This window comes from Myotis davidii, unplaced genomic scaffold (assembly GCF_000327345.1).
Source record: "Myotis davidii unplaced genomic scaffold, ASM32734v1 scaffold562, whole genome shotgun sequence".
Classification (NCBI taxonomy): domain Eukaryota; kingdom Metazoa; phylum Chordata; class Mammalia; order Chiroptera; family Vespertilionidae; genus Myotis; species Myotis davidii.
Window position 1 is genome coordinate 2148556 of NW_006293953.1, and position 13428 is coordinate 2161983.

The 13428-nt window shown below is 47.5% G+C and overlaps 1 protein-coding gene across 1 annotated transcript in view; it reads left to right on the forward strand.

The window, feature by feature from the left end:
- The first annotated feature begins 1009 nt into the window (after nucleotides 1–1009).
- The window catches only part of TTLL9 (tubulin tyrosine ligase like 9), a 34076-nt gene continuing 21657 nt past the window's right edge, over nucleotides 1010–13428 (forward strand). The window contains exons 1-5 of the mRNA XM_015566638.1: nucleotides 1010–1120; nucleotides 2850–2893; nucleotides 6223–6315; nucleotides 10032–10143; nucleotides 10868–11053. Of these exons, the coding sequence (XP_015422124.1) occupies nucleotides 1106–1120; nucleotides 2850–2893; nucleotides 6223–6315; nucleotides 10032–10143; nucleotides 10868–11053 (450 nt within the window). The 5' untranslated portion in view covers nucleotides 1010–1105. The remainder of the gene's footprint in view (nucleotides 1121–2849; nucleotides 2894–6222; nucleotides 6316–10031; nucleotides 10144–10867; nucleotides 11054–13428) is intronic.

A 13428-nucleotide genomic window follows, 5' to 3' on the forward strand; every position in this document is an offset into this window, starting at 1 on the left:
TTTGGTTTGACAAGAGCTCTCAAAATCCCTGGTTGGATTTGGGAAAATACACATTTTTATGTTGATATTGAATATCCCATCCATGTACATGGTATATCCTATCCATGTACATGGTATATCCCTCCATTTATTCAGGCCTTCTTTAATGTCCTTCAATGCTTTGCAGTTTTCTCTATGAGAATACAAAGTCCACAAGGGCAGATGCTAGTTGATTTTGTTCACTGCTGTATCCTCAGAGTCAAGAATGGGAGATAACATAGAGTAGATGCTTAATAAGAATTTGTTGTTTAATGAAATATCTTGCATACATTTTGTTAGACATATTCCTACCTAACATATTTTTGTTGCTATACAAATTTAAAAAATAGTTCCTCATCAGCTATGATAGGTATATAGATCCCCGGGTAGTGGGTGGGGGACAGGGGGGAAGGACAGGGAGCCAGTACAGAATGCATTGATAATAAGTTGCCACTTCAGGTTATATGCAGGGGAGAACGAAGGTCGGATTTGTGTTTGAAAGAGCTCTTTGGCCGCAGTGCAGAGAACGAAACTGGAATGGGTAGGGCAATAGAGGTCACTAGTAGACCGGCCAGGTAGGCGGCTACTGCAGGCGTTGAGGTGAGCTCTGGCATAGAGTCGGTGCTCAGGAATTACAGACGAGAGAGCAGAAGTGACTGGCAGCGTTATCAACTGATCAACTAACTGACCAGAGGACTTAGTGAGGGCCGGAGTAAGGAAACAGAATCATTGCATTTTCCAAAAGCTGACAACTTTTCAGACTCAGCGCTCTCAGGTCAAGCGGAGTTCAGCTGGAACAGGCTCTGGGCCGTGAATGCCCGCGGCAGACTCTGACCGGGAGTGTCCTACGGCTTCGGAGGCGTGGGGCTGGGAGAAAATTTTGCGGGAGTCGGGGGTCTGGGCCACAGGGGCGTGCAATGACTTTCCGCCTCTCGGATCCGCCGACCCCTCCAGAAGGCGTGCTCTTGGCTCATCCAATCAGAGCGGCGGATCCAGGCACCCCCCCCCTCCGTCGCCTTGGCAACAGGACGCAAAGGCTCCTGCCCGGTGAGGTGGCGGTTTGAATCGGGCCCTGAGGAATCGCGTCATGTCACGACCGAAGGTAGGAGTGCAGCAGGACCGTGGTGCTTTCATCGTCCCTAAAGAGAGGGAGGGAGGGATTAAAAATGTAGGATCCTCGCGGAAGGATCCCGATGGAATGAGCAAAAATTATAAATTCAGAGAAAAGACCACAAGTCCCGGCATGCCGCGCGCCATCGGAGCCTCTGCGCAAGTCCACCGAACCAGACTGGCTGGCGGGAAATTTACAAAACTGTAGGACTCGAACTGTGCTCAGCGATTTCTGTGACTCGGGGGAAGCTCAGAATTTCGGATTTCCTGATTTGGAAAAGCTCTTAGAGATTTGTTCGCCCCATCTCCCGCTTGCCTGCCCATTCATCCATTCATAACCCACTCATCCATCCATCCATCCATCCATCCATCCATCCATCCATCCATCCATCGGATCACAGCGCTGGCCAATGGGGACACAAGGTGAAGTCCTGATCTCTAGGAGTGCATAGGCCATCTCCCCCATTTTAAGTGAGAAAAGAGAGACCCAAAGAAATGAAATAAGTTACTCTAGACCAGTGATGGCGAACCTTTTGAGCTCGGCGTGTCAGCATTTTGAAAAACCCTAACTTAACTCTGGTGCCGTGTCATATATAGAAATTTTTTGATATTTGCAACCATAGTAAAACAAAGATTTATATTTTTGATATTTATTTTATATATTTACATGCCATTTAACAAAGAAAAATCAACCAAGAAAGTGAGTTCGCATGTCACCTCTGACACGTGTGTCATAGGTTCGCCATCACTGCTCTAGAATCTAGCACTTCCTACCCCAATCTGCTTCTTCTTATCCCGTGTTCCGTCTCTTATGAATGGCAACTCCTTTCCTTAATTCCTTTTCACAACTAAAAATGAGTAATTACATTGGACCTCCCCCAGGTAATCCCAAATAATCCAGTATAATCAATATTTTAAAGTCAGTTGGTTAGCAACCTTCACTCCTTAATCTGCAACCTTAATTTGCTTTGCTATAGAATGCAACATATTAACAATAGCATCACAAAATCAAATACCTATGAAAAATTCAAAATGTTCAAGACATACACTAAAAGCTAGAAAACATTGTGGAAAGAAATTAATGAAGATTTAAATTTATGGAGAGACTGACCATATTCATGGATTGGAAGACTCAATACTTTATGATGTCATTTCTTCCCAAAACAACAGCTAGGAATGCCAGTACACAGTAGGTGCTCATATCTACCATCAGTCATACCAGGGCTGCGGGCCAAGCTGTATGGTAGAAGCAGAATAATACCCACCACCCTTTGAGAATTTGAAAGGTCTATTTTGGGTGGAAGAAATTAACTGTTCTCTGAGTCTTTGATCCAGGCCCCTCCTGAATCATGGATCTAATAAAACATTCAAGGCTGGAGTAGTAGAAGGTCTTCTCACAGAGATGGCTGAGCTCAGCCCTCAAAACTTGGGTTCAGGATAGACCTTTGGAGCATTGAAAACTAGGTATTCACTCTACTGGTCATGCCTGTGGAGAAAGTCTACAGTGAGGTGGGCCTTGGGTGTTTGGAGATTCATTCCAAGGACCAAGTTGCTGGCCACATGGTGATCAATGAGAACTTGGCCAGATGACCTTACTGTCGCAGGATCTGGACAGTGTTGAATCTGATGGTTTGAGGATGTAAATATTTGCAGTAAGTGGAACTGGGAAGGCAAGGTGGACATGCAAAACTAGTTGTATCACTTTTCCTTTCTTGTTGCAGAATCAAAACTACAAGGGCTATGGATTGTCAAAGGGAAAAGAACGGTGAGTGGTCCAACCCAATTTAATAAACACAGAAATAATTTCCTTCCTTCCTTCCCCCGCCTCCTTCTTAACTTCAATAAGCATAATGATGATGATGATAATAAACAAACAATTATTGAGCATTTACCATGTGGTAGGCCCTGGGCTAGTCACTTCACCTGAATTATCCCATTGAATCCTTACCACAATCCTTGAAGTAAATGCTTACTATTTTTTTTTAATTTTTTTAAAATATATTTTTTTTTATTGATTTTTACAGAGAGGAAGGGAGAGAGAGACAGAGAGTTAGAAACATCGATGAGAGAGAAACATCGATCAGCCGCCTCCTACACATCTCCTTCTGGGGATGTGCCTGCAACCCAGGTACATGCCCTTGATCGGAATCGAACCTGGGACCCTTCAGTCCGCAGGCCAACGCTCTATCCACTGAGCCAAACCGGTTTCGGCAATACTTACTATTATGACCACTTTATAGATGGGGATCTGAAGCTTAGAGAAGTTATGTAACTCGCTCAAGGCCATAGGATTAGTTAGTAGCAGAGTTTGTTGGACTCCAGGTCCCATGTTATATGTAACTACGCCTTCCCTCCTCCTTTAACAACCACGAGAAGTTGACTTGATAACTCGAATGTCAACTCCGCCCTGATCTTCTGCTTCGCTCTGCATCAGTAACCTGGTGCAGAACGCAGCCCCTCTTCAGACTTCCTAAATAGAATCCATTTGCACAAAGCAGGAGTGAGCAATGTAGACTTTGCTGAAGATTTGTGTGGGGAGTTAGAAGAGGTAGTTTACTTTGTACACACCGTGGCAAATACTTTAGATATTTCCATTCTTTATTTCATTATATATTTTTGTTCTCTCTCAAGTCCCTCCTGGCTCTACCACCATCGAGTCGTCTTCTCTCATGCAGCAGCCATCTTTGCTTCTTTCTCTCCATACTAACGCTATCCTATCAATTTCAAATCTCTCAGTTTCTTATGCAGAGCGATTCAGCTCTGTTCTAGTTCCTGGCCCTATATTTATACACCCACTCCTACCCCCGCAAAACAAAGAGCACTTCAGTTAACAGGATCCACCCACATATTTTATTAGGGCAGATATCAATTAGAAATGTGTTTAGCTACAAGTAACAGGAAACTCAACTAATAGCAGCTTTAAAATATTGTATTTTTTTTCCACATAACATAAAATCTGGAGGGCTGGGGCAGTAGTTCAACAATGTCAGAGCTAGTGTCTCTGTGATTGTCTTGATCTTTTCCGTATGGACACCAAGTGGCTGCTACAGCTCCAGCCTTCATGTCATGATCAAGATGGGAAGAAGTGGGGAGGGAAGACACAATACCTCCCCCCATCCCTCCCTCTTCTCTTTCTCTCTCTCTCTCTCACACACACATCAAAACATTAAAAAAAAAACACAAAAAACAATAACCCACAAATCTTCCTAGGAACCCACCCTCCTTATCAGCCTTATATATTTAATTTATTGACCAGAACTGTGTGACATGGACACCCCTAGCTGCATGAGTGGCTAAGAATACAAGTTACATAGTGGCATTACACTGTGAATATCACACATCCTGCTTTTGTAACCCAAAATCATATTTTCAGTATTTATCATATTTGTGCATGTAGGTCTGATACATTTAACTACTCCATAGGTCCCATTGTTTACCACAAGTTATTTATCTACTTCCTGTTAAAAGGCATATAGGTTGTGTCTTAGTATTGGTTTCCTCCAGACGCAACCCTGAGCCAAGGATTCGAGGACAAGTCGTTTATCTGGAAGGTGATTTCAGTAAGCACTGGCAGGGAAGTGAGTCAGCTAAAGGAAGGAAACCAATAAAAGGTACATTATTGACAGGTTATTGCTGTGGGTAAGTAGGGCTCAATCCCACTGGGACTCCTAGGAGATAGCATAGAACACGCTGCAGACTTCACCCAACTAAATGATGAGCGAGCTGGAGGACTTACCCATCAACTCCAGCCATCATTGGTTACATGCTATTGGGGGAGGGCAGTTAACTCCCTGGTACTTTAGTTCTGCTCCAAGAACTAGCAGAGCAGACTCTGGAGAGCCAGGAAAAGCCCCGCAGCAAAGAGCTACAGGTGCTGGGAGTGGAACGCCCTCTGACTGGCATGCGCAGGAATGTGAATGTCCGAGGGATAAGGGTGGGCCACCAACAGTATATGCTGCAGGTTCGTTCCATACAAAATACTAACAATTACTAAGGAACACCCTTGTACATATATTGCTTAGAACATATGTAGGGTGTCTAGGGCAGGGGTCCTCAAACTTTTTAAACAGGGGGCCAGTTCACTGTCCCTCAGACCGTTGGAGGGACGGACTATAGTTTTTTAAAAAAAAACTATGAACAAATTCCTATGCACACTGCACATATCTCATTTTGAAGTAAAAAAACAAAACGGGAACAAATATAATATTTGTATTTGCATGTGGCCCGCGGGCCACAGTTTGAAGACCCCTGATCTAGGGTACAGAGCTAAGATGGAATGCTGGGTGCAGAGTCAGTGCATGGTTAGCTGTACTAAATACTGCCTCGTGGTTCTCCAAAGTGCCTTTGACCGGCAGGGGAGGAATTTCCATTTTAGTGCATTGTTGCCAGAACTCGGACTTTGAGATTTTTGCCAGTCTAATGTGTATGAAATGGTATTTGATGGCTTTAATATGCCAAATTGCTCTCCAAAGGTTCATCCAATTTACACTCCCATCAGCACTGTACGGTAATTACCATTTCTCCACACTCTTACGAACACTTGGTATTTGTCAGTTTAAACATTTTGTTTTTACCTCTGGGAGCTAGGAGGCAAAATAAAACAAAACAAAAATAAACCACGCAGAAAATTCACCACCCTGCTGTCCTGTGGGTCCTAAAGTCCCTAGCTGGTCTACCTTCTTCTATTCATCTTACACAGTCTTCTTCTGTGTGTTTGTTTTTATCTAGTGTCCTGGGGTTTTAGTTGAACTTAGAGAAGGAATAGGGAACATCACCTCTCCTCCATCTTTCAGGATGAGTGCCAGAACAGGGGATCTGCAAATACGTATCATTAGTTATAAGGGTTACGCATGGCACATAGTAGGCACTGAATAAAATGGTTGCTATTATTTTTCAATGATTCAAATTGCTATAATGTTCAATTTGATTATTTTAAGTGTTGCGTGTTATATGCTAAATTCTGAAATCCAGTCATTCCACTTTTTGGCATTTCCAGGTGTGCACCTTGGCCTTTCTTCCCCTTTTGCCCTATCCCTGGACCATCCTAGGGAAATAGTTGATCCTCAGCAAGGGTCCTGTTGCCTTGTCTTGCAGAGAGCAGAGAGCATCAGTCCGGTTCAAGACCACTCTTATGAATACTCTTATGGATGTCCTTCGCCACAGGCCAGGATGGGTGGAAGTAAAGGAGTAAGATTCCCCCACCCCAACCTCATCCCTCCTTCCCTTTGTCTCACGGGTCCTTGTCGCCCTTTGTTTTTCTCCCAGTTCCTCTGGGTGGCTATTGGGACTCATCCCAATTCGTGTGTGACAGGGGCCAACATTTATTTAGCACCCACATGGGTCAGGCACATTATTGGTGCTATCTTTGTCTTATTTAAGCCTTATAAGCATCCAGAAACATCTGATTAAGCCAGTTGCTTAAGGTCACAGAGTACATAAGTGGGATTCAAACCCAGCTTGGTTATTCCACAGCTCCATGTCATGGGGCTCCAGCCTTACATCCACATTCCAAGAGCTGTAAATCGGCAAGACAAGACATGCCCTGCCCTTAAATATGCCGTGTTCCAGCAGTGTCCTGTGGCTCTCTGTAAGACAAGGAGCGCAGCCATCACAGACCTGCTGGTGGGAATTTTGTGATGACAGGTCCCGGTCAAGGGCTACTCTCCCCTGGCCACGTACTACTTCTGTGACCTTGAACAAATTACTTAACAAATGACCTAAGCCTACATTTTTTTCCTTCTATCCTGAGCCCTGAGGATACTGAGATGAATACGCTTACAATGCCTGGCACATAATAGGTGCTAATATTAGCTTCTAGGGTTAGGGTTTGGATGCATGTAGCAGAGACCCAAAGTAAAAGACGCTTTGACACACTGGAAGTTTACTTACCTCTCCCACTGAAGTCCAGAGGTAGGACGTTCAGAGATGGTGTGGAAATGTGGGGTCCATATGCGTCTGGCTTTCCACTCCGCCATCCCTTGAATGAGGCCCTTCTCCTCCACGGTCTCAGGTGGAGCTCCAGCCTTACATCCACATTCCAAGAGCCGTAGGTCAGAAGGAGGCAAGAAAAGACATGCCCTGCCCTTAAAGGACACAACCCAGAAGTCCCATTTCACTGGCTGAACCTTAGCCATGTGGCCACACCTAGCTGCAAGGGAATCTGGAAAATGTAGAACGGTAAATGCTGGGATTCTACTACTATAGAAAAAAGGGAGGACAACCAGCTACCCTGTCACGGTGCTCCATACATATCTGTTGCATAACAATAGTTCAGCACTTCACATGCACAACCTCTCTGAATTATCCAGCAAACCTTCCAGGTAGGTGCTATTATTATCCCCATGTTACTGACGAGAAAACTGGACACAAAAGAGTAAAAAAATGTCATGTTTGAGGTCACTCTGCTTGTATGGGCTTGTGCTAGGATTTGTACTCGGTCTGTCTGCAGAGTCCCAGGCTCATCTCTGCGCTATTCTAGCAGCCTCGCAGTGAACGAAGGAACAAATGAGCCAAAGCATGGATCCATGACTCCCACTGCCTGGTGCAACGGAGGATGGGGGAGGGCCTTGGGATGAATTAGAGGAAGGTGAGGTGACTGGCACATGAAGGTGTTGTACAGGAAGGGGCTCTCTCCTGGTTTGCTCTGTGGGCTCAGGCTGTCCACTACCCCTCCTCAGCCTTGCTCCGTGGTTTGAGGGTTTGTCTGGTGCTAATGGTGTGGGAGTCCATGAAGCAGGTTGCTTCACGACTGATCCTAAATTGCCTCAGGGTCCTCAAATCGGGAAGGGCCAGAGGCCGGGGCCATCACACCAGACATGGCTCTATGGATGTGAGGCCTCACCCTTTTGGACCTAAACTGAGGTCTAGTATCTCCAGATAGAATGAGGTCTCAGTTGAGACCATTGGCCCGTCAGGTGTTTGGAATAGATGTGGCCAGAGCTGTCTCTTCCCTTGCTTCCCACCAAGAAAGATGGCGTGATACCTAGAACTGCAACAACGTCTTGTGACCCTTGGGTGATGAGCATGAGGACAACATGTGGTGGATGGCAGAATGGGAAGGTAGAAGGAGCCTGAATCTCGGCTGCCCTTGTTGAGCAGTTTCATGTCTTTGTGGGTGATGTAAGAGCAACTTGGCTGTGATGATCATGAAGATGATGTACAGATGAATGGACTTTCAGAATTAGAAAAGAACCCCAAATCCGCACCATCGCCTACAAAGCACTGCTTAATTGGGCCCTGCCCTACTCTTCAGCATCATCCGTGACCTCTATCCCTCTACTCTGGCCTTTCACATTCTTGAACCTGCTCTTTCCAACCTCAGGGCCTCGTTTCCTGCCCTTCCCTCCTCCTTACCTTTAAGACCTCAGTCAAATTATCACTTCCACATGGTGGCCTCCACCCAACATAGGTCCCTCAGCTACCCTGCCTCATGGCCTCCTACTGGATTGCTCTTGGCATATTTCACAATTCCTCATTGTAGAGTTATTTTTTTTTGTTGTTTCTTTGTTTATTCTTAATTTTCACTGTGGTATTATATGCACCACCTGGCCAGTAGTTTTGGTTCCTCCTATGTCTTATACCCAATGGTGCACCCAACATCATCTCTAACACGAAGATAACCTCAACACATATGTGTTGGATGAATGAATGAATAATGCATTATTTAGTCATTCATCCATTATTTATTCATTCATCCAAAAAAAAAAGTTGGTGGAAAAGCAAGTTGTAAAAGGAAATAGTCAGGAGTGGTTCTAACCACAGAGCTTGTTCTCAGAAGCTCTGCAACTAATTGGCTGTATGAACTTGGGTGAGTTCCTTCACATCTTTCTGCCTCAGCTTTCTCATCTGTAAAATGGGCTTAATAATAGAACCTAACACTTAGGATTGCTATGAGGGTCAATGAGTTAATATTTGTAAAGTGTTTAGAACAGTGTCAAGCACATGGTAAGCAATAAGTATTAGCTATTAGAAATTTTTAAAACATGCCAAACAGTGTCATATGCTGTAGATGAATACACACATATGTACATAGTAAAGCTTTAAAAACAGTCATAGAAATGATACACACCATATTCAGGCTAGTAGCTTCCTTTGGGGCAGGAAAGATGATACATGGGACTTCAGTCATATCTCATTTTTTACTTAAATATTTAGAAGTAATCATGGAGGCATTATTTTATTTCACATCTTTTTCAAGCACCTCCACCCCAGCTCTGGTACCAGATTTCATAGTTTAGTCTGGTTTCTGTCCCTCTCCCTGTCATGGTGGTGAAGAAGAAGGTCGGAGTTTGGAGTCAGGCAGGCCTGGGTGTGAATCCTGATGCTATGTCCTGGGTGAGCAAGCCCCACCTTGTCCTAGGGCTCCAGGTGTGATCCTAGTCTCTTCCAGAGCTGCTGCTCTGCGGATTGAGTAAGAAGAGGGCCTTTTGAACTCAAAGGGCCTTGCAAATGTCACCTAAGTCCACTGCTTGGTAATGTGAGCATGGGGGTGGCACCCCCAGGATGCTACCAAGACCCAGGCAGGTAACATGATCGGGTGAGGTTGGCCGGTTGTCATAGGCCATAGGGAGTGGTGGGGGCTGTTTTCTGGAGGGTGTGCCTGTCTGACATGGATAATTATAGTGGGGATAATTATAGAATAGCAGTCTGGCCAATATGTGCCAGGAAGTAATATCTGGGCTCACTGGAAACCACCAGCCTGGATTTGGGTAGGGATGTTTCTCTGGTTGTCATTCTAGCCTAACTAACCAACCAGGGTGTGGTCAGCAGCGGCCCACAGCCACCTCCTTGAGACTCCTAATAGACACACTGCTGCTGACCCCTTAGCTGTAGCTCCCTCGCCCCCAGACTCCCAGCAGTGCTGAGGCCCTCAGGTCATGACCTTTGTCCCACCCCACTCCCAGCGAAGGGGAGTGGGATTTCTACTGGTGTGACGTCAGCTGGCTCCGGGAGAACTTCGACCACACCTATATGGATGAACACGTGCGGATCAGTCACTTCCGAAACCACTACGAGGTGAGCTGGGCAGGCTGAGGGACTGGGCCGGTCAAGGCCTGTCACTGGTTGTAGCAATGAGCAGGAGCTAGTTTGGGGTTACACGGACCAGAGTGAAAGGTGTCAGGGACTTCGGGGTGCACGCCAGGTGGGCAATGTGCACTGGATATATGATGAGCTAACCAGTGAGAGGGAGTAAGGATCTAAGACCTGAGGAACAGGCCGTCTTGGGGTGGGGTCGGAGGTCACCGGCTGGGTGACGTTTCAGCAGTAGAGATGTGAGGGTCCGGTTGGATTGGGGTGCAAGGACCAAAGGTGCAGGATGCTTGCGCGTGTATGGTGATCTCAGGGCGGAGACAAGTTGAACAGTTTGGAGTCTAGAGACAGGAGGGAGGTCCAGGAGGGACCAGACCACAAAGATGGAGAACCCAGCGGTGGGAAATTTTAGAAGGTTTGTACAGCTTAGCGGTTAGAAGCAGGCCCTTCGAGGTTAGACAGACCTGGATCAAAGCCTGGCTGTGCTGCCTGTTAGCGGCATAGCTCTGGGCAACTGACTAAACCTTTCTGAGCCTCCCCTTCCTCACCTGTGAAGTGGGGAGACTGATAGGAGCGCAGGCTAGAGTTACGCTTCGTCAAAGTTACTGTTACTTTGTGGGCCAGACAATGGAGGCGGTGGGGCAGTTGGGATGGGCAGGGTTGGAGGTGGAGTGGGGCTAAGGGCCTGCCCATCCATCCCCCTGCTCAGCTGACCCGCAAGAACTACATGGTGAAGAACCTGAAGCGGTTCCGGAAACAGCTGGAGCGCGAGGCAGGAAAGCTGGAGGCAGCCAAGTGCGACTTCTTCCCCAAAACCTTTGAGATGCCGTGCGAGTACCACCTGTTTGTGGAGGAGTTTCGTAAAAACCCAGGAATCACCTGGATCATGAAACCTGTGAGTGCCCAGGGCCAAGGACTGGGGGGAGGGGTGTCCCAGGCAGCAGAGCAGGGACCCTTCAGGGCGCACCTCAGGACAGAACCCTGCCTGGTAATTAGCCTTAGATGCACCGCCTGCCTCCCCTGAAGGTCAACTTCATCTCCTCCTCTCTGCAGCGTGTGGACCCAGCAGTTAGAAATGCCAGTACACAGCAGGTGCTCAATAAGTGTTTGGCAGGGGAACACGTGGTCCTCAGGGCACCAGGGCAGGGATCCAGGGTCTTGCTGGAGCTCAGATCCCTGCCTCTCTTCCTGACTAAAGGAAAACAGAGGCGGGGTACGGGAAGTGCGTTCTTGCGCTGCCCAGGTCTCATGGTCCTTGGGAGGAGGTCCCACCAGCCCCACTGCGAAGGTGAGGAGCCTCAACCTACTTATTCAAGCTTTTCAAATGCCCAGAGAGCGAAGTCTGAGCCGGATCTGCCCAGGCTCCTGATCCTCTCCCCGGCGGGGCTGCGGGAAGGCTGGCCGCCCCGCCTGAGAGGCGGAGGGAGGAGGGCGGGAAGCTGAGCACAAGGGCTTGGGCAGGTGAACGCTGTAACCCACCTGCGGGTCCAGCGCCCAGCAGGCATTATCCTCCCACAAATGGTAGTTTGTGCTAATTGGGAACGAGCACTTGCGTATTAACCCCTTCCCCAACAATTTTTTTGTTAAAAACGTTTCTTTTTCAGACTAATTTTTTTATTTTGGTTCTATATAGTATTTTTGATGCTGGTTATGAAAACAGTTTGTAATTATTTTTTCTTCCCATTTTTGTGGTTAAGAATAGTATTTCCTCAGAAAGTTTCTAGATGAAATTATTTAGAATGGTACGTATGTAGCTGGTTGTTGAAGGTAAAGTTTTAGACGAGTATACTCGTCGACGACTGAAAAAAGAACATTTTGTGAAAACGTGTATACACGTTTCTGCCGGGGAAGGGGTTAAGTTGATTCCTTTTCCCAGCCCACGGCCTTCACGGCTGTAATTAAGAGGAGGGATCGTGTGTGTGTGTGTGTGTGTGTGTGTGTGTGTGTGTGTGTGTGTGTGTTTGCGCGTGCGCACACCCACTTGCTCTCCCTCCTCGGTAGCTGAGGCACCCTGTCTCGGGTGTAAGCTGAGTGGCACGTGCTTCTGGTCAGACTAGCCTGGGTTCTAACCCTGTATCTGCCACTTATGAGCGCTATGACCCTGAGCAGTCGCTCAACCCCTCTCAGTCCATTTCCTCGTGGGTAAAATGGGATTAATGAGCTTGCCATTGCTGCTGGTCCCTGAACAACACTTTGAGTCATGAGACTGTTCAGCTCAGACTTGAGAGTGAGTGGGAATTTTCTGGAGAGAGCTTAGTAAAGCCCGCACCCCCACGGAGTCTGATTCCGTAGACTCGGTGTGGGACAGAGCTTGGCTGTCACTCCCAGGGAATGTAAGAACAAACCCCTGGATTTGGAATTTAAAAGTCCAGTCTAGAGTTAAAGTGCACACATCCAAACTATTTCCATCGGAGCATTCTCCCCGGCCACCTCGCAGGCCCTCTGGGCTGGCAAGACCCAGACGGTGGGGACCACCTTGCTCCTCCGGCCGCCCTGGTGTGGCTGGGAGGCAGGTGCCGGGCTGTCAGGGCCCAGGCCTGTCTGTCAGCCCCTCTCTGGCTGCAGGGCTGGTTGGCACTTCATTCAGGGCCATGAGTCTGGGCCACCTGGGCTGTTCTCAGCTTGGGGGCCTCTTTCCAAACTGCAGGACAGGAAGAACCACATTGTATCTTCTGTTTTATGAACCGGACCTTGTCACCCTTTTTCACTGATATCTCCTAAGAGTCGGGATGCTTTGGGCATCAAATAACAGAGGACCCAGCTAACAGAAGCTCAAATAAGAGGGCAGGGGTTCTGGACTGTTCTCATGCCTTGGGCCTCCAGCATCTGGTGCAACGCGTGGACCCCGGCACAGGGTAGTATTTCGGAAAGCATCCACAGAGGATATTTGATTATAAAAGAAAGCAACTATATTGAAAACAGTTATCAGACTGCTAGACTGGGTCCTCTGAGAAACAGATGCCAAGACAAGATTCAACATGCCAGAGTTTTGCCTGTGAAAGGGGAGGGGGGGAGTGGGAGGCTCAGAGAGCTGTCAGACCCCAGTGAGGGAGGAAGGTTGAGGGAGAGGGGGCTCCTACCTTGCCACAGCCTAAGGAAAGTTCCACAAGGTTGAGGGGAGGCCCCTGTCTCCCAGGAGGGGCCAGCCTTTGGGACCCTACAGTCCTCAGGGGTTGCCTGGACCCTGAGTGAGGCCTGGCAAGCACAGGGTGGACTTCCGCCGCCGCCGGGCTCTCCATCAGTCCCTCTCCTGCAGGCAGAGGCCTGCGA